The sequence below is a fragment of the Rousettus aegyptiacus genome, unplaced genomic scaffold (genome assembly GCF_014176215.1).
Source record: "Rousettus aegyptiacus isolate mRouAeg1 unplaced genomic scaffold, mRouAeg1.p scaffold_m13_p_4, whole genome shotgun sequence".
NCBI classification, from domain to species: Eukaryota; Metazoa; Chordata; class Mammalia; order Chiroptera; family Pteropodidae; genus Rousettus; species Rousettus aegyptiacus.
In genome coordinates, this window is record NW_023416307.1 from 46,741,604 (window position 1) to 46,768,702 (window position 27,099).

A 27,099-nucleotide genomic window follows, 5' to 3' on the forward strand; every position below is an offset into this window, starting at 1 on the left:
CTGTTAACCTATCTACATCTTTTATTTGCATAGAGGGCCTAAATGTGAACCACACTTGTGGTTTTTGCTTTTATAAATGCCGCCTTTCTTTGATCTGTCCAGAGCACAATTTGGGTCGCTACTGAATCTGTGCCTTCTGGATTGCAATCCTTTGCTGCAATACATACTTTTTATTCTTTGTTATAATCTAAACCTTTATTTCGGTCAACAGTATCTTGGATCCCTTTGATAGGATGAACTGGTACACAAACATGTATTGACTCTTCAATTTAGCTCGACTAAATATTACATCATTTTAATTCTGTTACTGAGTTTTCATTTTCTTTCCTCGAATTTCAATTACTCTGCTAATTAATAGCCAAAGGTGAATTTGTTCAAGTATTAATTTGTTTATTTTATTAACAGGTGAATATTTACTTTGTGCCAGGCAATCTGCCCAATTCTCTGTCATCTGCAAGCATGACCTCTTGATTCCTGCCCTCAAGGAGCTCAAGGCTAAGCAAAAGCACAGACATACACACAAAATGCAAGGTAGAAAAGGCAGAGAGTTAAATGGGAAGGGTGATATAAAAATAGCTAGCTGATGTTGATTTAGCTATGAAGAATGCAGAGAATTTAGAGAGACAGATGATCTAACAAATAAGGATGAAAAAAGAAGTCCTGGTTGTATAAGAAAAACAGAGAGGTAGTGAGGGATAAGGCTGACAGGGCTAATTTGTGTCAGAGTTCCGGAATTCCTGGCCAGACCATCTAAACCATGATTATGATACATATCAGTTTCAATTTGATAGTGAATGCAGAGTTAATAATATGTCCATCAAGTATATGAGTGTATAGGGAATAATTTATTTACTCAAACTCTTTATCTAAAAAAATGTCTAACTATGTTTACATGACATGAATATAGCCAGTCAGGTTAGTCAAGAAGAATCAGTCAAACTGAATCTTACTGCATAGATCTCATAAGAAATGGTTGGCAGCATTTGAAATTTTCATGAGTTGTTCTGATACCTTATGAATACAATCTTAAGGTTTTAGGAACAAACCTAGCTGAGGCACCATTATGTATGAGACCTGCTGCTTATCTACTTGCGACAATATCTAATATACTCCATAAACCATAATTTTGATTGTAATTAGTAGATGGTGTTCACTTGTTCAAGCTAATTAACATGTTGAGAATGGTTACTCTTTTGTTTTCTAGGAAACTTAATTTAGCACTTAGGAAGACTAAACAAACAAAAATCGATAAATCAAGAACTAGTAATCCCACATGAGAATCATATACATTTTACTGTACAGTAAAAAATAATCACAGCTTTATACAGCTACTAGGATTAGAATTTGGAGTTCTGGTATTAATTTCTAATCAAATACTACTAAGAAATCTGGGGAAACCTTTAAGAAGCATATTTAGGGAACTGTTTGTTTAGGTCCTGATCTTTAACAGTAATGTAAGTTCTACCACTCCTAAATTATGATTCTCATAGTATTCCTATCCCATGAAAGATTAAGGTTTTCTCTTCCAAATAAACAGGACTTTATTAGGGGCTGCAAAGAACCTGAGTCTCTGGATGTACAGAATTCAAAGTACCATTATACTTAAGAAGAGAGCTTTTCTATCACTTCTGTTACAATAAGCTATTATTTCACAAGGAATAGATTTGTTTTGCTCTATAAAACTCTAAAATTTTTTAAAAATCTTTGATCTAGAATATTTTCTTCCCAATCCCTCTGTTCTATGCTATTTCTGGCCCACTACGGCAATGAGAGCAAGTTTAATAGTCTAGTTCTTTCTTTTGGAAGGGCAGTCTTTTCCAGACTGGGGTAAAGTGAAAACAAACACACAAACAATCCAACTCCTTATCTTTTTTGTTCTCCTAGCTCCCCAATTCTGTTTCACAGAAACTCAATTCAATGCCACTGCCCGTATAATACCTGGAAACAAATCCTCTAATGAGGCAACTTGGGATGTTACTATCTAACCATGTTTCATTCAGGACCTTGTGGGCTAGACTTTAATACAGATATATTTTTTTTCAGTGGGCATGATTTAATGCTAGGACTTGGTGTGGAACTAATTTCTAATTGTGTTTCTTTTAGATTTCACTTTACACTATTCTCCAATGAAGTTTCGCTATCCAAATTTCAAAAATGTTCAGTGTCCTGATGATGCCTTACCTGAACGATAAATAGCCAGTGTCATCACTCTTTCATCTGGCCCTCCTGGGCTGTCTGTCCTTGATCACATTTCTTGCCCTCTTTCCTCCTTAATGGAGGGAAAAAATACTTTCTCTTTTTTTCACCCCACAGGATATTTTTGAGATAAATATAGTTCCTCTAACATATGAGGTATCATAATAGTCTTAGGTAAATGGTAAAAGGAGATAAGTTCTGAGAAGGGAAGCATTTCTGCTTGGTTCTTTGGAAACCTTTCTTCAAATCAGTTTTCTTCCTATTTTTTTTCTCTATTCTGATACATGTTTCATTTTCTTCTTCTTCCCCTTCTCTCCTTTCCCCTTCCTTCTTCACCTCTTATTCCTCCTCTTCTTCTGGTTGTTTCCTTTTATTCAGATTTTGACCTTTCTTGATCTCTAGCACACTGAATCAGAGAGACTGATTTTAGCTTTCAGAGTGAAAAATGAGGTGGAGAAATTTGATAAGAGAATATCCTTCCTTATTTGGAGACACAAGGACAAGTGAGGGTGTTTAATAATACAGTTCTCATAATATATTACTTTAGCACACAGCATGCATTAGAAATCCCCAGTTCAACCCTTTAATGTGCGAACACACCTGTATCGTGGACACTAGTCACCTCATGACTTAGCATAACAAAAGCTGTCATTTTCACAGCTGCCTGAGATATACTCACCGTATTTCTATAGCATGCTTTACAGTCCTGGTATCACAAATAAAATGTTATACTCGGTCATAAATATAAAGACCATAAGCTACCAACTTTGTACCAATATATGGTATTTGCTGTATTTATTTAATTTTCCTTTACTTTTAAATGCAAGACCGTGTCATTAGAGAAGAGAAAAACCAAATATATATCTGAGCTTTGAAGTCTTGTTAAAAATAAAATATATCCTCTTTGTGTAAGATTAGGTATGGGTCTTTCCAGGGCAGGCTTTGCATTTAATATTCTTATATTCTTTTCAGTGGTACCTCTGTTGCAAATGCAGTTATCAGAATATGCAGGCGTTCCTTGCCATTATCATAGTTCAGGTTCTCTGTTTGCAATTTTTAACATTCAACAATCACTTTTATTTGTTATCATAAATTTTTATTGGAAAACTTAAATTAAAATAATGCAGTTTTCAAAGTACAAAAACAGTGAAATCTCAGGAGTTGTTATTATTAATAAGTTAAATAACTATAACAAACCAGGGGCCGGATGCCATCTCATAGGTACTCCTCTCTGGAGTAGCCATCACCCTCACAATCATAGTTAATATTAATTGAACACATGTATGTGTACTTTATACGCACTAAGATTATTCTAAATGACCCTAAAAGGTAAATATGTTTATTGGTCTTTTTTGCAATTCAGGAACGTGAAGAATAAAAAGGGTAGTTTGTTCAAGTAGTGCACTGATACAAGGGAGAATCGACATTCAAATTCATGTTTGATTAACTCCTGGGTTCCTGCTCTAAGCCTATAGTAACATAGTTTAATGTATCTGGAGAAAAACAAAACTTTGCTCACTGGTCTCAATTCAAAATCTTGACCCAAATCTGATGGTGATCAGCACTTCCTGGAATCCTACTATATTTCTCTAGCCAATCCCCTCTTCCCTTCTTCCCAAGCGACTATTCCATACTTTCTCTTTCCTCCTCAAACTTCCAACAGTACCCCAAACCCTACTCAGACTCAGGTCTGCCTAATAGGTCTGCCTTATTTCTTTGTTTCTTTTCTTCCTTTTTCTTTCTTTCCATCTCCTTCTCCCTCTCTCTCTGCCTTTCCTCCCTCCCCGTTCACTTTTAATCAATAAACTGCCTTACCTTGCATTTCACTTAGAAAAGAGAAGCAGAAGAGAAAGCTTTCATATTTTCACCATGAATGCGAGACTGCGCATGCATCTGCTCACTCATGTCCTGGCTTCCTGCCTGTTGCAATGCTTGAACTTTTCCTGTTCTTACCTAAATCTAGCCTTCCACTTGCCCTTTGTAGATTTGATCCCATTCCCTCTACTCAGTGTCATTCTGTGACTCTTTCTCCTATAATACTCCTTGCTTGTTGCCATCAGCCTATACATATCTTGCAATAGCTGAAGCAGACAAACCCCACTATGTAACCACCATGTTTCTCTTCAGCTTACTCCCCATTTCCCTACTTCTCTTTTACAACAGGACTCTTCAAAAGTGGCATTTAATATTACTTTCTTCTTTTAGTTAGTTACTGTGATAACTTGAATCCACTTCAATTAGACTTATTCCTCACTACTCCACTGAAATCACTCTTCTCAAGTCACTATTGACCTATGTGACACTGTAACGGCCAATCCGCATCTAGCAGCATACTGTATGCTAGACGGTGCTTGATAAAGATAATGACTTTGGCCATAGTTTTGCCTCTTTCTAGTTGCATGGACCTAGGTGAGTTATTTAACTTCTCTTAAACTCATTTTCCTATGTGTAAACTCAGGATGATAATCTTAACGTACACACTCTCAAAGTGTTAGTGACTATCAAATGGTGCTCTGGTTATGGAAGCATGTTGAAAATAACAATGAGCCATGCAAATGGAATATAAAGTAGCACAACTGCTACTAATTATTACATTTACATTACTGTTGGTTTCTTACAAAAAGCTTAAAATTTGAGAGTTTGGGTAGTTACAGAGAGAACTAGGTGTAAGTCTTTGAGTGTCAATATTACTCTGTAATGGAGAGTTGACAAACTTGTGTGGAGGGCAATGGTTGTTGCTGAGAAATACTGTTTTATAAATGGAAGCACTATAACTCCAGTTTCTGATAAAACTCATAAATAACACTCTATAAAGAATCCCAATCCTGTATCAGTTTCCATCAAAGAAGAATAAAATATCACTAATATTTTTATTACCACCAATTTAATCGAATTTTCCCTGGTCTTCTGTAATTTTCAAGATGTAGAAAGGTTAGATTGCTGTTAGTTAATGTACCATTAAAATATTTAATTAATTATCTTAATAGCAGATCATGGAAGGGCATGGGCAATTAACATGAAGCAATTTCACACTTTAATTAATGTCACATGGAATCCCTTTGGAACGGTAGGAGGATTTAAAGTTCTGGTTCAGAAGCAATGTGTTACCAAAGAAATGTGCCCAGTATGCCATAAATATTACAAAGAGTTAAGAGGCATTGTGAACAAAAAGATTTATATCTTCGTTTAGAAAAGATCAAAAGTGATAAATGTGTGTAAAAGAGATAGATATGGAAGGAGAAGATGTGGTGGACAGATAGGAGGATTTTTATTAAAGATGAAATTCAAAGGAAAAACTGCTTTAAAGGAGTTATAATGGTTCGGGGGAAGAAGGAGTCACTGACTGCTGGAGATCCCAAAACTCAAAAAGATGGAGGAGAGAGAATGGCAGCTATTATCTCTTCTGTAATTAAAACAAAAAGAGGTATCAGAGTTAATTTTTTTGCTCCTTCATTCTATTTTTGTCGTGTAGTATGGTTGGGTCCAAAAGAAGAGTTTGGAAAACAAACTGCTTAATTACCTTTCTAGTTAACTGAAATAAATATATCAAAATGAATTTGCTATTAGTGTCCTCTCAACTGGAGCTTTACCTCAGGATTCCTGATTCATTATTCTTTGGTGTCTTATTACATAGTTTTTGTAGGGATTATTATTTTCTCTCCAAATTCAGTTTTCATTGTTTCTAATCCCTTATTCAATGCCACCCTTTATAGCATTTCTCCAGTACATAATACAATGACACAATGTCCAATTTCTAAGGTAAAATGAAAAAAGTACTTTTCACTGATGTGACAGATTTGGAAATCCAACTTTCTTATAATGTTTTATCATCATATTACTTCTATGAAACAGATGAAATTTATTATCGACTATATCTTTAGAGTTTATAGAGGTTGAACAAAGTAAATTATTTTATCAAAATTACCTAGAAAATCATTGGCAAAACTCTTATCAGAAGAATTGGGCATTTATTCATCCATGATTAAGTCATTTCTCTTAGGTTATTCTGTCACAAAAAATGTTACTCTTTGATCAATTTAATAAAATAATTGGCATTACCTCTACTAACTCCATATAGTAAGTCAACCCACCACTAAAATATAACCATCCTAATAGAGTATAAAATGTAAAAATGTAACATTTAATATATTTAATTCCATGTATCAAAGTGACGTTACCTTATATTTGGTTAGGCTTAGTCCAATACATTGATCACAATAATTTGAATAAATCTAAATAATTGCCTATGCCCAGATTTGAACAAAATGAGCCTAGAAACAATATATTCAGTTTAGAACACTGAATGTCAGACCTGGTTGCCATTATAATCACTTGAATAGGTTTTTAAAGATGCTGATTCCTAAGTCTTAAATAAATCAATCAAAACACTTTAGAAATTTGGTCTAAGAATCTGTAAATTTGTAGCATTTAAGAATACTCCAGATGAGTCTGATACAGATATTTGGGAAACATTGATCTCCATTATATGACTGGGACTTAAATCAGGTTCTCTTAGCTTAAAGCAACAGTTCTAACATGTGTGTGTGGGGTGTGTGTGTGTGTGTGTGTGTGTGTGTGTGTGTGTGTCCTATCTCCCCACTAGAAAGTAAACTGGTAGAAATGGGAAAAAGTTCCTTTATTCCAAGTTTAATAACTTTGTAGCAATGGTTCTCAAATGATACTAATTTTACTTTGGAAACATATTTCTTTCTCCAGGATTAAGTTCTTGAAGCTTAAATCTTTGGAAAGTGCACACATTCTTTTCAGGAAAGAACTAAATTCTGAATACCCAACCACCTGCAGGAGCTAAGTAATGAGCTTCTTGAAGGAGGAAGGAGGAGACAAGGAGGAGATGTATCTTGTTCTTTGTCAATGAGTATTTGGCTGCTTTATCTAAAGTTAAAGGGGGAGATCACCACCAAGACAATTTAAATAGGGGGAGTTACTTGTCTGTGGTGTGAACAATGCTCTAAAAGGGCAAAACTGAGAATTGTGAAGGCTGTACTGTTGTCTTAAATTCCCAGGGAGGAGACCCATGTAAGTGGAGGTTTATGTGCAACGCATATAGTAATGGGTTTAAATACCAAGTCTACCCATCTGTCTGAACAGATGCCCTTGCAACCCCTCATTAAAATCCTCTATGTTCTAAACACAGGATGGAGAGTGAAGCTCTACAGAGAAAGGGACTGGTGAATAATTACTGTATTATCATGTAATCAGTGCAGGACTGAAAGATCCTCAAATTGGCAGAGCTTAATTTTGGGAATCCTGACGTTCAAAATTGTATCACCAGCAGGACCGCAAAACAGTCAGCTATTTGGGGGAAGGGAGAAACTATTCTGGTACTCCTTCATAAAAGGCCTATTCTCTTCACAAAGGAGGGAGAGTTACTCTCGGTGGTACTGGACTCTGAAACAATACTAGTGGTGGGCTTATTGGTTAACAAAAATTCCTTCAAAAACCAAAAGTAACTGACAACTCTTCTGGTTAATATGACTAACCTCTTATAAAGCTATAATTTTCTATTTGTTTTCTTAAAGTGTCTTCTAGTTATATGCTTTATATTTGGTTTATGGGAAAAATACTATCCAAGACTAGGTATTATCACTTAAATGCCTTTCATTCTAACTCTTCTCCAAAAAGTCACAGATCGCCCATTACGGAAGTAGCTCATAAATATGTACTTTATTTATTTAATAATTCAATGCAGGAAATGTGTTTTGAATCTTTTAATACATAAATTCTATGCTAGGTTCCATGAAGGAACATGGTTTTACAATAAAGTGCTTAAAAAGGCTACCATATAAATGTCATTGGCAAATAAATTTAGTAATCATCTAGTCCAAATTCTTCTTTTACAAAGTAGGAAATTAAGCCTGTTCAAATTCATCAGAAAAGAAGTAATGTATTCTTAATTCTTTCTTGTCTAGTTTGAGCATGCTATTCCAATAACTATCCTATCTGGTCAATCTACCAATGTGGATTTATACCATGTGTATACCGTCTCAATTTGTCATGGTTTAGAACTAGCTTACTCTTCAAATTGTAAAGTGGTAAAACATTTCTGCTTTGCTTTCGGTGATTTTTCTGAGTATTTGCATATCCATAGGCTTGCTTCAGACAGAAGGGTAGCATGTGTAGGGGGTTAGGTACATAGGCTCTGGCAAAAAGCTTCCTTGATTGTAATCTCAGTTTTATATTTATCTAGCCCTGTGGTATTAGATAGGTTTCATAATTATTTTAAATATTAGTTTCCTCATTGACAAAATAAGGATAAATAATAAAGGGCTGTTGTGAGGTTTAACGAAGATAGCATATGAAATCTGCCTAGCAAATGGTAAATTGATAAATTGTATATTGATTGTATATAAATTGCAGTAAGACTAGTAATAGTGTTATTAATAGTGGTAGCAAGAGTAGTTTGGTGATCCTAGCAAGAAGAAAAAAGTTCTGCTGAGAATGATGCCTAACAAAACCTCAAGTGTGCCTATCTTTGATAATGGTAACCTGTAAAAATCATTTACTCATGTAAGACATAGCTGTATGAAGAATCATTGGGTAATTGTTCATATTTTTTATTATAATAATGATATCAAAGAATAGATAAGGCATAAGACAATGGATCAATTTCGCATGTATCAGGTACGATAAAATATAAGAGCATGCAGGTCTCCATGAATCTAAAAGAATTTTTATTTCTAAAGAGGACGTATCCTCAAGATTAAAATAGGTTCGAATTCTGGTTCTGCCACTTACAAGCTGCTTGATTTGGGAAAAAATTACTTAATGTTTCTGTGTTTCATTTTCCACATTTAAAAAATGAGGATAGTACTAGAACCTACTTGGTAGAAATGGAATGAAAAATAAAAGAAGTAATATTGAGAAGTGCTTAGTACAATACCTGTACAAAGCAAGCATTTATAAAACTGTTAGTTCATATTGTTCAAAAGAGTGAATTTTGCTCTCTAAGACAAAAAAAAAAAAACAAAGAAATTTCTACAGAATTAAAAGGTTTTTGGTCTGAAACCAAATAAGTTCTTCTCATTTTTGGAAGTGATTCTCATCATACTCTACATACTTTACACCTAGGTTTCATTTCTATAATCTAGAGTGACAAAGAACCTTGGAAGTAAATCCAAGTATTAGTAAATCTGATTTAAAATTGACCTTATTTTTTTTCCCAGGAAAAAAAGGAAAATCATCCTAAAGCATCAGTAAATAAGAAAAACAATAACAAAACAAGTGACCAAAAGCTGTCAATGAAAAAAATGAGGAAATCAGAGCTATTCTAAAGTTAAGATGATGGCAGGCTGAAGGAGAGGATCTTAGTGTGTACACACACACACACACACACACACACACACACACACACACACACGTATATATATAAATGTATATTCATATAATGTATATCCATATATTGTATATTATATAATATTATAGTATAATCGAAACATCCATGGAAACATTTGGTTCATGCTAAAAGATATTTGATCTTTGATCCTGTCCAAAATGTCCACAAGCATATTTGGTTCATGCCAAATGGTCCCTGATATTTAGTCTTGTCCAAAATGTCCATGCTTAGAAAACACCTCTGGGTTCAGATTAACCCATAATGTTTATTTAGACTTTTGGTTTACACATATAAAAAAATACTATCCTGTTTTGTTGGTCCAATAACTGTTGTGGCTGTATTACCAATAACAACTCCTCCTTGCCTTGGTAGCCCAGCTGGTGATGGTGCATGGGGTAAGGTAGATGGGTCGACATTGACCAAATGTCTCTACGGACATTTTGGGCAGGACCAAATGTCAAGGTCCTTTTAGCATGGACCACATGTCTTTGTAACACTTTGGACATAGCCAAATGTCCATTAATTATATATAAAAAAAAATGCATAATGCATTATAATGCACTGCCTCAATTTTCTCATTTCCTCAGATGAGGAGACTAAAATAATGTTTTAAGTGATTATAATATGTGACATTTAGAGAAGGATTGTGTGTTAGGTACATGTCCAGACCATTGCTGCTTTCTAAGCCTATATTTAAAAACCTGTCTGAATGTAGTAAATGTGGTTACACCAATTATCTATCTTCATCCTATTTAAGAAAGAAGTTGCCAAAAATGGGTTTCTTCAGCATAAAATTATTTATTCTACTACTCGATTTGAAATAAGTCATATATTAAATGTTAATTAAATATAACGATATTAAATAATGAAGGGAGGGGAAGTTAAGGCTCAATCGACGATAAAATTTAATACTGTAAATAAATATTTATTGATCACATTATAGCATACTATTTTCTTTCCTTAAAAATGCAAAGAAAAATTAATAAATTATATTGTTAGATGTCCTGACAAAGATGTAAATATATTTCTAAAAGGCTTTTGAAACTGTAAAACACTATAATACTATTATTGGTTTCTCAAGGGTGTAGCCTGAGAAATTAAATTATTGTGCTCAAAAAAGAAGGAAATGATAATCCAAGTGGTAAGTACCACTACTTTTCTAGTTTCAGAAATTTTCTAACTTTCCATATTCAATCAGCCTTTTCAAAGTGCCAAGTATTTGTAATATGATTTTATTTTTTTTATATATATTAAGAGATACTATTGTGTGCTCTGAATCTTTGTTCTGATCTGTTGCATTCAAGCAAACTTTACTGAGGAGATAAGGAATAGAATTGGCATAAACATACTGATCAGTGTCTAAAAACAAAAGTTCGTTTCATACCTTCAATAGGTTTTGGTACAAAATGTGATGAAGGCTTGGTTTTCTTCACTCTGTTTCCCTTCATAATTTGACCTTCTTTATTGAGTCCCAGAAACCATGCTCGGCCTGATTCTTGCTGACGGTACAGTGTGGAAGAATAGATCACATAGTAGTTCTCAAACACAGATTCCTTAAATTTGCATTCTGGAGTAAAAACATCCTGCAGAACAAAAGATACAGAAGAGAAAGGATTTTAAAATGAATCAGCAAATGCTCAAATCCAATGAATCTGAAATACAGGTCCTCTGTTAAAAATGAATGAGAGGCAACTGCACATAATTTCTATTAGCTCTTGCTTATAAAGATTCATCATGCAAAATGAAGAAACAAGATTTCCTTGAAACCACTTGCTCAGGCTGGAGTCACTCATTGGGTTAATATTAAAACTGTGCCCAGGTCCAAGCTCCGATCCCAGTACAGTGTTTTGTAAATTTAAGAGACTAACCATTGTACATTTTGTGGCCCTTAGCATGTAAAATGTATCCCAGAGAATCAAAATCAAATACAACCACAGCATACACATGCTAACCAGATGTTTTTGAAGGGACTATTCTAGGTGTATAAAAATCTTTTACACAGCCAATATTTGTTCCATTAAATCACCAGTATACTCTCTCTCGGCTAATGTCACTAACTTTTCCTTTAATCTCTTGGAAACACTTTTCTTGTTTACTTAGTAATCAAAATCTCAGAATAATAAGCAGAAAAAATATTACTATTGCATTGTATGATCTTCAGTGAAACAAAGAGTTTTAATTTAAGATGAAACCTTTAAAATCCTTTACTTGGACTCCATTTGACCAGCAAAATAGCCAAAAGGTTATGCAATTAAGTTAGTTACACCAAAAAATTACTGCATCAATGCCAGAACTCACATTTATTGCTTCACAATCACTGCCACTCAAGCTCACTTTTTCTGCCTGAGTCTTATTTAGTGATTTATGATGAGATTTTGTAATAAACACAATAAAATCAAATCCTAACATATCAAAAAAAATGTATTTCGCAGAAAGAAGAAATTCCACCCCTTCAAAGACAAGCAGAAGAAAAACAAAGGTAATATAGCATTTTCTTTAGCTACAAGTAAATAAGAATCCTACATGCTAAACATACTTACCATATTCACTAAAGTCTTCACTATGCATTGGAAGTATCTCCTCCTGTAGCCCTTTCAAATGCAAGGTCCTGATAATTTAATGTGGTTACAACTAGAGTTAAGTTACTGAAAAATATGCGGGACTGAAGCTAGTGGGAACCATGTCCTCGTAGGTGAAATGCCCTAATTCCTTGGCTTCATTTGCAGAGAGATATAGCGATGCATCATCTATGAGGACTCATGAAGGCCTTCGGATACTGCTTAAGGGACTCTATTGATTATAAATTGTTCTAAAATTACAGACCAAGAAAATGAGACTATAAAATGAGAAGGGGAATGGAAAACTGAGTGTAGATATTAAAATGGTAATAAGAGTAATAATAATAGTTTTGATAATAATGATTATTATTATATGGATGTTAAAAATGATACCATAGAATACTCTCGGTTTTAAGTAAATCTAGTGGATTTAAGAATCAGAGAAACAAGCAACTATGCAAGACCATTTCACAATTATGATGGCTATAATAGAAAAGATGGACAATAAAAACCTGTTGGTGAGAATATGGAGAAAATGAGACCTCATACATTGCTTGTAGGAATGTAAATAATGAAGCAGCTGTGGAAAACTGTTTGGCAGTTCCACAAGAGGTTAAACATGCAGTCACCACATGATCTGGCAATTCTATTTCTAGGTATATAACCATAAAAATAAAAACATATATCAACACAGAAATTTGTGCAGAAATGTTCAAAGCAACAATATTTCTAATGTGAAAAAAATTCAAACATCGATCAATGGCCAAATAAATTGTGGTATACCCATACAAGGGGATATTCTTAAATATAATATGAAAAATAATAGAATACCGATTCATGGTGCAACATGGCTGGACTTCAAAAACATTATGTTAAACGAACAAAGCCAGGCACAACAAGCCATTTATTATTTCATTTATTTGAAATATTCAGAATAGGCAAATCTAGAGATGAAAATAGATTAGGGGGTAAATGTTGCCAAGGGTTGGAGTAGTGGGTAAATGGAGAGTAACTGCTTTGTTGGAAAGATGAAGGTATTCTGGGATTAGATAGTAGGAATGTTTGCACTTTGTGGGAAAAACCAATGAAGCACATGCTTTAAAAACATACATTTAATGGTATGTGAATTGTGGCTCAATAAAAATGAAGGCATCTCAGAAGCAAAGTGACTAGGTAAAGTGAGGAGAAAGGAAAGTATTGTATATTCCCTGTTTGGCAACAAAGTAAATGATAATCTCATTCACTAGAAAATGGGCTCATCTGTGACCTTGTCTCAATATTACTAGGACAGAACATAATCACTGAAAATTAGAAGAATCAATGTGATTCAGATTCATTTATGAGATAATTTTAAATTCTGGTTTTCTTCTAGGACTAGGTTAAAAGATACAGAAAATGCTAAAAATTTAGTACAGAATTTATTTCTTATTTGTTTGTTTGTTTGTTTTATATAAAAACACACCAATCAAACGAATGCCAAATTTTATGATTCTAGGTCTAGCTCAACACTAATGAACCCTAGATGGTAAGGGCCTCTTGAGAGTTCAATGAACAAATTCTGAAAACTAGATTTTAGACCTCATAATAGGAGTTTATGGGGGGAAGGAATTGTATATAAATACATATGATCAAATATGTGATGCAGCCTATTTACTTATAAGTATACTTCATAGAAACATGAAAATTTAAACATAGATACAAAGCTGCTGAGTGATAATTCAATTTAGTGCCTTAACAAAGTAAATGAAGTCCATGATAGTGAAATAATTTTTCTGAGAGCTGCAGGCAGATCCAGACCCTGGGCTCCTGGCTGCTAACTCAGTACTTTCCCAATGACACACATTGCTTTCCTACTGCATAACCAAACTGCTTTGGATGCCAAACTGTTGATTTGAGGCAAGCCACCATAAAAACAACACCTACCAGGTACAATTACTATGTCGTCTTCTATACATGAGAATAACACTTTTATTTAATAAATAATGAACTCCTAGGTTTCTACTTAGTTTCACAATTATTTAAAGTCTACTCCGGGAATAGTAAAAGTCCTGGATATTGGGCTGAAGTTCTGGGAGTATGAGCCAGGAATAGCATTCAGTAAGGAGTGGGCCTTGAACTTCTAAGTTGGCAAATGGGGATCCCGGACACAGACAACATTCAGGTCGTAATCAGAAATGAAAAGGTATGTGGAGTGCCTCAAATCATTCTGAAAGGGCTGTGCAGAGTCGGAATTCTGAAATGAGCCAACCAATACCTGGCCAGGGTAAAACATTTCAGGATGAAAAAGTGGCAGGAGGTCAGTGCAGGCACTTCTGTGAGGCAAGTGCAGCCTCATAGAAACGGGGAGGAAAACCTGAAGAACACTGAGTCTGCACTGACAATCATTCTAAATGCAGCCTTTACAATACTGACTCAGTTTCAACATGAAGTTGGGCATCAAGGAATTGATAATATATTTGCTGTCATCACTAGAGATCCACTAGATTTACTTAAAACTGAGAGTATTCTATGGTATCATCCTATACCTAGAATAAGAAAAATCAGGGTTTTGTTTCTGTAGCCATACATGTTAGCTGTGGGACTTTAGAAAAGGTTACTGAACTTCTTTGAATCTCACACTTTCAACTGTACATTGAGTTATTTCAAGGAAAATAAGAAGATGAATATGAAAGCATGTTATAAATTTATAAAAACTCCAACTCATTATTAATCTTAACTTTTTTTTCTTATCGTAAGAAACTACAGCCAGTCACGTAACTAGACAATTGTGTGTTTTTGTCATAGATGTACATATCTCCTCCAGCATTCAAGGACCCTATGCCAAATGTTAAGCTTTATCCTAATAGATTGTTCCTACTACAGCTAAGACAAATTACACACACATGCACATACGAACACATACACACACTTTAAAAAATCATCTAAAGCTTTTGGCAAAGATTTGGACAATCATATATATAGTCAGATGAGGTTCTGAGGTTAATTAAAATATGTCGAGTGACAATAAATCTAATGTAATGGAGAGAGGTAGGCTTAGAGCCAAAGGTGATAAAATGCTAGACTATCTCTATCAGTGCATACAATGAAAACAAAGTAAATGACTAGTATAATACGGAGGGTCCCCACCCCTTTTAAAAAACTAACTGGTGGTAACATCACATCTCATGAAATGTATTTGTTTATATCTATAATCTTGAGCTCTCAGTTCGATGCAGGTACACAGCAAGGCTTACAAAAATAATTGCTGATGAAACAGAAATATCCCTGCACGCACTTTATATATATGGATATGTGAAAAAGCAAGGTATATTTTTCACATTTATTACTCTAAAATCTTCCCAATCTTAAATTTGTTCATCTAAAGCCAACCTTGATTTCAGTGGAATATGATCTTTGATAGTGTTTTAAAATTATTTTTGAGAATTCACTCTTTTAGCAGCATTCATACAATATATTTTTGTTCTAGCATTGTACAAGTCATTATGTGACCAATTCTTTTTCGCATTCCAAATATCTATCAACCCTAGCCTTGTCCTGAAACGTTAAGGACACCCACTCATTTCAATTCAGATGACAAATGTGCTATTCATAATAGCTTCAAACTGGAAATGACTCAAATGGCTATCAGTAGTAGAATGATATGTAGTATATTCAGAAATAAGATATTGCAGAGCAGTGAAGATAAACAAACTACAACTATAACCAACAATATGGATGATTCTCACCAACATAATATGGAGCAAAAGAAGCCCAAAAAACAAACAAAGACAGCTATGTATTACATAATTCCATTTTCATAAAGCTCGAAACAGGTAAAACTAATTTATTTTGTGGTAGAACTCAGGATGTTGGTACTTTTGTGCAGGGAAGGTAGTTATTAAGATGAAACATGAGCAAGACTCTTGGGTGTTGCTAATCATCTATTTCTTGACTTGCAAGATCATTACATGAGTGTGTTCACTTTATTAAAATTCATTGAGCTCTTTTATGATTTGCATACTTTTTAATGTATGTTATCTATCAATAAGAAATCCATAGAAGGGTCAAAAATGTGGTGAAGATTAAGTAAAATGACAAATATTACTTCTTCAAATCATTGTCCTTCTTTTAAAATCAAGTTTTTCCCACATAATGCGCTAATGTGATGCATGGCAATTTTATAACAATAACAATCATTCAGACATAGGTTGCATACAAATATTGTTTAAGATGAAAATATGACACTTTTTGGATCACATAACTTATTCAAGAAAAAATATTTTCCATTCTCTTTCCAAATCATTCATTCTACTTCTCATTTTTCATTGTAGGTGATCATATAAGGTACATGTTTATGTTTTATTTACAAATAGTGCTTGTAAAACTGTCCACATTAAAACTCTTCACTGTAATAATAATATCAAAATGTAAAATGAACTGAACTGAAAATGATAATTGCCCACAACACATGCAGAAATTCACAAAAAATAATTTCTAGAAAATCATTTGGATTCTCTAAATTTCATATTTACTTTCCAAATCGTCAAACTGATATTTGACCTATACAATTATTTGACATTATTTCTTATAGCAAGAAGACTTTGACATCATAGCTTTAAGTTTCTACATTTTAGAGTGACATCCGCTTGGAATACATTTTTTGATAAGTAAAGAATGTTGTATGAATCACTCACAACCACTTTTGTTCCTCCCAGCTTTACCTGCAAAACGTATGTTTTCCAACTCAAGTAGAAATACATGACTTGGAAAATCCTGTATAGTTAATATAATTAAATGATCCCATAATTATGATTTATCTTTATCCTGTTCTTAACAGATCACCATTTCTTCTTTATCGCTCTGACTATAATACTCCATGGTATGAAAATGAAATGAATAAATGAATACTCATTGCACTGCAGCCACTGGTCTCTTTGCTGTTTCTCAAAACCAAGTATAAGCTATTTCCTCGAGTCCTTCACAAGTGATAACCTCTGCTCTTGAAAACCTCTTTGATATTAGCACAGCTTGATTTCTCACTTCATTCAGGTCACTGCTCAAATGTGACTATCTCAGAGACCTCCCCTGACTGTCTTACATAATTCAGCAACTCTTCCTGTTACTTTCTAATCCTTTACCTTGCGTTTTTCTTCATAGTACTATCCTACATTTATTACATATGAATCTGTTTGACATCCATTATTGTAAGCATCATGATTGTTATATTCCCCTCATATTCTACACTGTTCTTGAAATTAAAAAAAAAAAATCCACTCCAACAAAATAATCTGGTGAAAAGGCATCATGAGACCTGGATTTTTATTCCCGCGTATCTCTAATTTTTGTTCAAATTGGAAAGATTACTTTCCTTCTTAGGTTCCCTGTGTTTTTTGTACTAGGCAATATCAAATTTTGACTTAAGTCATCCATAGCTTTATCATTCATATCAAATAAATAATTTATTGAAATTCAGGAGCTGATATAAAAATATTGTTACTTCAAAAATTGTGCCTATTTACCAAAAATGGTAATAATATATTATTATTAAGAAAACAAACTAAAAGATAAAAGAAAATGTAATCATAGAAAATAAACTTTGCTCTTATAGAAGTAATAGTGAATAATGAATCTTCTACTGATATGTAAAAAATACTGTTTTACAGAAATATGCTAGATACAAAGGACTTTCTTATTTTAATTTTTTCCTTTCCAATTAAAACCCTAAATCTAAACTCTTTTTAATGTACAAAAGCAGCTTTCCTATTTGTCGTGCAAACTTGTTTATTTGGTAGTGTGTAAGGAAAAAAGAAATAAAAATTTGATGATTCTTAAACACAATTTACATCCAACAACTCCAGAGATAGATATTCCTTTAATTATAACTTTTGAATATTTGGTTGTGAAGCTTCTGGTTTGTTAACTTCATTAATGGCTTTTAGATGCACAGAACTTGAAAATATTTATTATATTGGCAGTTGCTTTGTTGACTGTATTGTCAGACATAAAGATATTAAATCAAGCAAGAGAGCTACTGTTTTCTATCCTGACAAGAGGCAAAGAAAATGCTAAAATACATTATCTCAAATGAAGCATTTTTTTATAAAACTGGGTTGCTTTGATTAGAACAAGTCTAATTTTATAGCTTAAAAAAAGCTCTGCAGTTATGGAAACCTTTATATACTTTTGAGATCTTTTTTACTGAAAAACTACTGAGCTAATTTGTCTAAATATAAAGGTTCTCTGTTAACATATTCTTTATAATGTTTTATGAGGCAACAAGGTAAACCTGTATGATCATAAAATAAAAACTGTGATGTACTGGAAACAATTTTAGAGGCAAACAGACACATATGTTCATATCTCTGATTCTTTTTAACTTGGATAATTATTTAATTTCTGTGAAGCTCGGTATCATCATCTGTAAATTAAGACTAATGATACCTTTGCTATAAGTTTGTGATTATTAAACAAGACAATAAAAGTGTGTTTAACATAGTATTTGGCTTATTATTCACTTTCCCTATTTCTAGTTACAATTTTATTTCTTTTTTCCGATATCATTAAGTCAGTGGGAGAGAAGATAAAAGGGGTCAAATATATGGGGGTGGAAGGAGATTTGACTTTGGGTGGTGAACATAAAATACAGATGATGTATAATTGAATTGTATACTTGAAACATATATTTTATTAACCAATGTCACTTGATAAATTTAGTAATAATTAGAAAATAATAAGTTAGTCTGAGCAGTAGTTTGAGAAAAGTTACTTGTAGAATCCAAATAATGTGTCCTGAGTCTCTCTTTCCTTTTAAAAGCTAATCAAGGCTACCTTGCTGAAGGTTAATTTGACTATTACATATAGAGAACACAAATAATAACACAAACAATGAAGACACTGAAATAGTTTTAGATTTTGCTTGCCTTGGTTTATTCATCAGTTCAAATGGAGGCTTCAGCCAAGAAATCAAGAGAAGGCTGAGACTCAGAAGGGTAGCAACGGAAAAATTAAGGAAGATCACTAACACTATAAATGTGTCATTGGAGACCAAGGCTTACATCATCTACACCCTTGTATTCCAAATACTATGTACGGATGTGAAAGTTGGACAGTGAAGAAGATTGATTAAAAAAATAAAAACACGATTCATTTGAAATGTGGTGTTGAAGGAGAGCTCTATGGATATACCCTGGGCAGCCAAAAAGATGATCAAGTGGGTTGTAGAGTAAATTAAGGCTGAAACATCGACGAAACTAAATCTGTCCTGTTTTGGCGTGTCATGAGAAGGCAGGGTTCTTTGGAAAAGACATTGCTGGGAAAAACAGAAGGCAACATGAAATAAGAGGATAAAATATAGAATGAACTGACCCCATAAAAAAAAAAAGCCATAGGCATAAATTTATAGGACCTGAGTAGGGCAACTGAAAACTGCATATTGTGGACATCACTCATTCATAAGGTCGCCAGGAGTTGGAGTCAACTCAACGGCATGTAACACACATGTTTTTGAAATTAATTTAAAATGAGTGATTTGGTGATTTTCAGTTTCTTAATACCTCGTAATGAGACCTAGTACCACCATTTGACTTAGCCTCTAGACAGAAGCCTACAAGTGCAGAGGTGGGATGGGAGCGGGAAGTGGGAGACGAGTGTGAGGGGAGATATCATATTACAATTCATAGTTATCATCAAAATTATTTCCAAGAGTCTGTCCTGGAGATAGAGAGCAGTTATTGGGGGGAACGGTGCAATTCTCCATTAAAAACACCATTGGTTCTTATGAAGTGAGCATGTAAACAGTATGTTACCAAATGCCCCACTATGACTGAGTTTGAAAATCAAGGCGGCTACATCGGATATCCCCAACACATTGATGAAGAAGATGTGTGTCTCTGGTGCCTCAGTCTCTGTTCTCCTTTTAGAAATAAGAATGAAAGTGGAGTATGTCTTCAAATCCCATATTTCAATTTAAACCTTGCAATACTTTTTGGAAAGTCATTTGAATAAAAGGTCCCAGAAATTACCAGCTAAGGCTTGAAATATATGTTTATATGAAATTTTCCAAGTTTCAAAACTCTGTGTGTCAATTTTCATAAAGTCAGAATAACTGGTATCAGTTATTCTCGATGTAAACAATTATAAACTGGACAAACTATATGAGGCAACGGTTTCCTGGCACTTGACAAATAGAACTGCAGTGTTCTGATCTTTGAGAGAAAGAAAATATATGAAGTAAGCACTACATTAACACTGGCTTTCTGCAAAAGTATATTTTTCAACTCTGGAATGGAAAGGTGAAGCCTAAGTATAGCACTTTGACTTTTCTTAAGCTGAGGTGGCAGAAATTGGAATTTGGGACTTAGGCTTTGAATCTGTGGAGTAAGGTGCCAGAGAAAAGGAACCTGGTGGAGTGGGGAGCAGAAGACTATATGGAAATTCTCTAAAGATTCTGGGTTTACTGATAGACATGCTCAGAATGAGATTCCTCAAAGCCTAGCATAGAATGGCTACTGCAGGATGGAGAGCTGAATGGAGATACCAGAGTGTGAAGTTCTGGACAAGCCAGAAAGGAGAGGCCTCAATAAGCACACTGGACATTCATTAGAAACCTCATAAAACCAGTCTCAGATTAACGACCACCTCTAACTAAGGTCTTCCCATTCTCAGCCCCAGGACTAAAGACAGAAGCAAAATAGTCAAGACTTAAACACACACACACACACACACACACACACACACACACACACACACACCCCGAGAAGATCAAGAGAATCTACTAGTTACCTATCTAAATGTAAGGTAAAAAACACACATTGTCAGAGGACAATATAAGGTTCTCTACAACATATCATACAAATGTCTAACATAAAATAAACATTACAAAACATTGACACAAGCAAGGTAATGTAAGTAGTCAACAGAAAAGATTCCAAGATTACCCAGATTTAAGATTGACAGATAAGGGCTTTAAAATGGCTTTTATAAATATGTTACAGGACTTAAAGAAAAGAAGGATATAATTAAATAGAAAATAGCAGAAAAACAAGAAAAGATGAAAAAAGAATTAAATGAAAATTTTAGAACTAAAAAGGGCAATATTTATGGAAAAAATGCTGGACACATTTATTGACATACTGGACACTGGCAATGAAAGTATGAATGAACTTGAAGACAGATTGACTGAAATTATCCAGGCTAAAATTCACAGGTAAACAAAGATTTCAAAAAACACACAAAGAAACAGACTCAGTAACCTACTCAAATATCAAACAGCCTAATCTATGTGGAAGAAAAAAAAATAAGTGAAGAATAAAGATGAAAAAATGAATAAATGATGGTTAGAATTGATCAAATATGGTAACAATAAAAATTCCTACAGATCCAGATCGAAGAAGTTCAGCAAACTTAAAGTAAGACAAATACACTAAAACAGTATTCAGGCACATTAAAATCAAACTTCTGAGAAATAAAGGAAAACAATTAAAATGAAGCAGAGAAGGAATAAAGATACATCAAATAGGCAAACATTGGAGGTTGGAAGACAATGGAATGAAGTTGTTAAAATAAAAAATTTTAAAGTGCTAAAATAAAAAAAACAAATTGAACCTATAATTTTATATACAGTGCATGTATCCTTCAAAATTGGTTAGGTAAAGGAAAAATATTTTCAGATAAACAAAATGAATATATTCATTTCTAGTGGACTTGCATTATAGTAAATGCTAAAAGATGTCATTTAGACTAAAGGGAAATTATACCAAATGTAAACTAGGTTATATAGGAAGGGATAAATGACACTGAAAGTCATAATATGTTCATAAATATAAAACATACTTTTTCTTCTTTTAATTTTAAATAAAAATAATAACATTGTAGTGAGGCTTATGATGCAAAAACATATATATGACATTGCAGAAAAGAAATGGGTTTGATTGAAATATATTGTTTTAAGGTTCTTATATTTTATGTGAAGTGTCTCAATATTAATTCTAAATGCTGTCATAAAGTAAGAATCTCTATTTTACTATCTAGAGAAAAAAACTAAATATAATACAAAGGAGTGAAACTAAGAAACCAACATCAGGATTAAAATGGAACATGAAAAGTGTTAGTTAAAAAGAAATAAGAATAGAAATGGAAAAGTAAAAGTCAGATGAGATAAATAGAAAACAAATAGCAAGGTGGTAGATTTAAACCCAACCATATCACTGATCACATTCAATGTTAATAAATATTCCATTTACAAGGAAAAATCTGTCAGACTGAACAAAAGTGCAAAACTCAGCAATAGTCTGTTTATAAGTGATACCCTTAAGTTTTGTAGAGGTTGAAAGTAAAAGTATAGAAAAGATATATCCAAGTCAATAGTAAGCATAAGAGAGTAAGCACAGCTACTTTCAACCAAATGATATTTCAAGACAAGGAGTATTATCAGAGGTAAAAAAGAACATTTCATAGGGATTAAGTCAGTATAGTATATCAGGACGCAGGTATGTGCCTACTAATAGTATTTCAAAATACATGAAGTAAAAAGTGACAGAACTAAAGGGAGACAACAAATAAATGCACAATCATACTTAAAGATTTTAATACTGTTCTCTTAAGAATTGTTAGAACACATAGCAAAATTCAGTAAAGATACAGACAGTCTGAGTTCTACCAAACAACTTGACCTAATTAATATTGTACAACACCATTACAAACAACGGCAGAGTGAATTTTTTCTGAGTGCATCTGGAACATTCACTAAGATAAACGTAGGCCCACACAAAAAGTTAAAAGACTGACAGTATGTTCACTGAAAATGAAATTAAATTATAAACAAAAATTAAACATCTTAAAAATCCTTGACTATTCAGAATTAAATAAGACTTAGATAAAATATGTGGATTTGGATTGTGAATGATATCACGAAGGGTATTAAAAATAGTTCTAACTGAATAGTAACAATAGATAAAATATCAAAATTTGTAGGATGCAGTCAAAGGAGTGCTATTAAGAAATGGAAAAAAATAAAATAAAATGGGAAAAATAAAAATGTATAAAATAAAAAAAAATTCTCATATTATAATGCACATACCTTTTGACCCTCTTCTGGGAATTTGACCTGCAGATACAGTAGCACATGGCAAAATGGAATATGTTGAAGAGTGTATTCATGGTAAAGGTGTTTGTAACATCAAAATACTGAGGACAATCTAAATGTCCTTCATTAGGAGACTGGTTAAGTAAATTCTGACATGTCTACACAATGGACTATTGATCAGCTATTGAAGACAATAAACCAGCTCATTATGTATTGCTATAGGAAAATCTCCAAGATTCATTGTTGAATAAAATAAGTAATTGGTGTGTGTATATTTGTACACACCACTATTTGTATTAAACATCCATAATGTAAGCATGTATGTATTTGTACATATTACTATTTGTGTTAAATACACACATATATGCATACATATACAAACAGGTATTTGCTTGTATAACATTTAGAAAGTCTCTTGAAGGATATGCAAAAAACTGGTAATAGTATTTGCCTCCTGGGACAAGATTTGGGTGGTTGTTGAATAGAGGTGTAAGAAATAGACTTACTTTTCTCTATACTGGTATTACTGCTTCCAACAATAAGTTATATTAAGGAGGGATAAATCTGTTGGTCAAGTAAAATTAACCTATTAAATGTGGCTTTCCAATCTTAATATAGAGTACAGATGCTAAAAGTTCTATTTTAAATCTGGTAAAACTTAGACTCTGAAATGGGAATTTACTTACACAGGCTCACACAAGCAAAATCCTCACGACTTTTGATGAAATAAAGTGATTTTACCCTTTTAAGATCGCTATATCCCATATAAAAGAATGGTGCTTTCTGTGAAAAATTACTGAAGGAAGAAATCAATGAAACCCACATTAAATAAATAATCCTAAATGGACTAATTGAGTGAAGGAATGAGAATAAACCTGATTACTTACCCCATCTTTCATGTTCTGGTGATTAGACCATCAGAATAACCTTGGGTCTCAGTGCTCGGAATATATATTTAAAAAAAAAAAAATCCTCATCCTTATTTGGACTCTACTTGTTTCATTTTTCAGCCTTACCATGATTTGGATCAATCTCCACAACCAGAAGACGCAAAATTTCTCCTCTAATACTAGCTAAATTTCTAATCAAAGCTGGCACAAACGCTGTGGGCTTTCCAGACAACGATGGCATTTTACCTGTGAATATGCAGTAAAGCGCATGTACTGGGGGTAATATGTCCCTGTAGGCATGCTATGTAACTAACAATCCCCACTGTCATTTAGGAGAAACAAACCCAGAATTTCCTCGTGTGATGCTTGCTCACTGGGTTCAAACTACATTTTCATTTAAACATCTTCCTGGAAGCGATTACAATGCTCGGGGACTGAAACATTTGTGAGTGAGAAACTACTGCAATGGTCAATGAATGAGAAATCCAGGCTGAGATGCACCATGACTACAGAGCATCTGTGATGCAGGATTGCTGTGATATTGCTGTGAAGCCTAGCAGACACCGCAAATCCTTTTATTAATCTGGAAGTAATGTGAGACTTTTTTAAAAAGCAAAATGAAAGAAGCCCGGTATCTTGCAGGTACTCAGCAGGTGTGAATAGACCGAGACATGACATTATAGCCCCAAGCAATGCTATAAAACCACATCTCACAGGTGTGTTCTGATGGGTCTCAATCAAGCCTGCACGTACCGTCACACTAGTCACTTTAATTTCAGCAGCTTGAAGAGTAATCTGCTAGACAAACAGTCCTAATAGAACTGAAAAGCTGGAGCTGAGTTTAAAAAAAAAATCTTTCCTGCAATGATCCTTGTTGTGATGATGAGTCCTCAGAAGGATAATTCAAAGTAAACACATTCACCACTAAAGAGGAATAAAAAGACAGAAGTCTGGTTTACTTTAGTGTTTAATGTCTCTAAAGACCTGGATTATTGAATACAATTTATCTCTATTATGTTTTGAATATACTATCATTCAGACAAAGAGATGACAAGTACACTTGTTTGATTTCATAAAAGGTACTAAAAACAAAGGAATTTCCTAAGTTCTGTTCTTATGATGAACACAGAATCCTTAAAATTAAGAGCTATAAATATTTAGCCTGAACCTCCATTTTACAGATGAAGAAATCAAGGTCTTCAGGGAGAGGAAATGACACAATCAACATTATGCCAATTGATAACAGCAGAGCCAGAATTAGAATACAGTCTCCAGTCCAGGGATCTTCCCTAATAATGCCACAGTGCTATGGTTTGATGTATGCCCTTTCATAGCAAAATAGGCTTTTTGTAATTGTGCATATTTTCCATTAATCGAATGACTGATCGATGTGCTTCAATTACTATAACAGTCATTGTCACTTTGTTTGCTTGTTAACAGTGAACACACTATTTTTAGCCATTCTGGTTGTAGGTGGCGAGTATTATTTTGCTTTTATTTTATAAAACAGTTATTGGTAATATTACAGGAGATAAAAGGCAAAAAGAGGTGATCATTTTTACATATAAGCAGGATAAAAAAGGAGTAAGTTTGATGGACAGTTTTAACTAGGGATGGTGAATGGAGAAGAGATTGTATTCTTCAAAGTGGACTTGGTATGTGTGGACAATGAGAATGACTGGATGAAGAAACGGGGAAGTCCTATCAAACTCTGAAACTCAATAGCCATTCCAATACCCCATGGTCCTATTAATGCATGTTTTGAGTTTGATCCATTCCTGATTCAGGTCACATGACTTAATTCTAAAGTAATTATTTATTTTTTTTTTGAAATGAAAAGGTGGCAAGTTATTTACTTGATGTATCTTTTTATACTAAACAAAAATGGGAGACCAATGAAATGATTCTACAAACATGAAAGTTTACCTATCTTGCTATTTGTATAGTGTTTGATTACAAAGCCATAAAAAGAAAAGACTCAGATCTACCTGGATAGTTCATGTTCCTTATCTTTACTACCAGGCTCCTAAATCACCTCATACATATGCATCTCTGTTAAAAGGTTATTTACAATATACCTTTTCATCTCTCACAGATTCTACCACAATTTACATATGCATTTCATTTGTTGTTTCTGCTCTACTTTCACATGTGGTAAGTTCTCCCATCTGTACCTGCCAACCCAAATTTCAATTATTCCTTTTTTAAAATTTATTTTTAATAATAATTGACACACGATACATTAAATTCAGGTGTGTACAACATAGAGATTCAGATTTATAGACCTATCACCATAATAAGTCTCGTGACCACTGTCACTATACATAATTATTACAATATTATTGACTATATTCCCAATGCTGTACTTTACATCTCCATGACTTATTTTATAACTGGAATTTTGTACTTCTTGATTCGTTTCCTCTTTTCTGCCCAGCCTCCTGCCCTACCTCCCACTCTGGCAACCATCAATTTTTCTTTATTTATGAGTTTGTTTCTGTTTCATTTTGTTTGTTCATTTTGTTTTCTAGATTCCACAAATAAATGAAATTATATAGTATTTGCCTTCTCTGTCTTATTTCACTTAACATAAAACTCTCTAGTTCTGTCCATGTTGTTGTAAATGGCAAGATTTCATTCTTTTCAATTATTCTTAAAGACCTATTCGAATTAAACTCCCTTCACAAAATCTCATCGCATCAACTAAAAATCATCTCTTCCTCTTCTAATCCCCACCACAGCAATTTATCTATGGCCCTATTAATATAAAGTTCACTTTTTGTTTCATATTTTATTTATTTGCAAATATTACATTACTAAATACAATTTATTGAAATCAGGGTTTCTCGCTTATTCCTCCTTTAATTTTGCATAATACCTGGTTCCTAGTAGCTTCTCCTAGTAGCTTCTCGATAAATGTTTGTGAATGAGTGAATGAATGGATGAATAGAGCCTATTCAAATGTCTGTAATAGTTCGATGAAATAGCCCTTGTGATGGTTCATCAAGCAGATATCTTCCAGAGTTATGCTTCCTTTGA

General features: G+C 33.5%; 1 protein-coding gene across 5 annotated transcripts in view; it reads right to left on the reverse strand.

Moving 5' to 3' along the window:
• The window catches only part of FGF12 (fibroblast growth factor 12), a 477,520-nt gene that overhangs the window by 9,325 nt on the left and 441,096 nt on the right, over positions 1-27,099 (reverse strand). For all 5 annotated transcript variants that reach the window (XM_016136341.2, XM_036219787.1, XM_036219788.1 and 2 more), the window contains one exon: positions 10,935-11,133. In XM_016136341.2, coding sequence (XP_015991827.1) covers positions 10,935-11,133 — 199 coding nt within the window. The remainder of the gene's footprint in view (positions 1-10,934; positions 11,134-27,099) is intronic.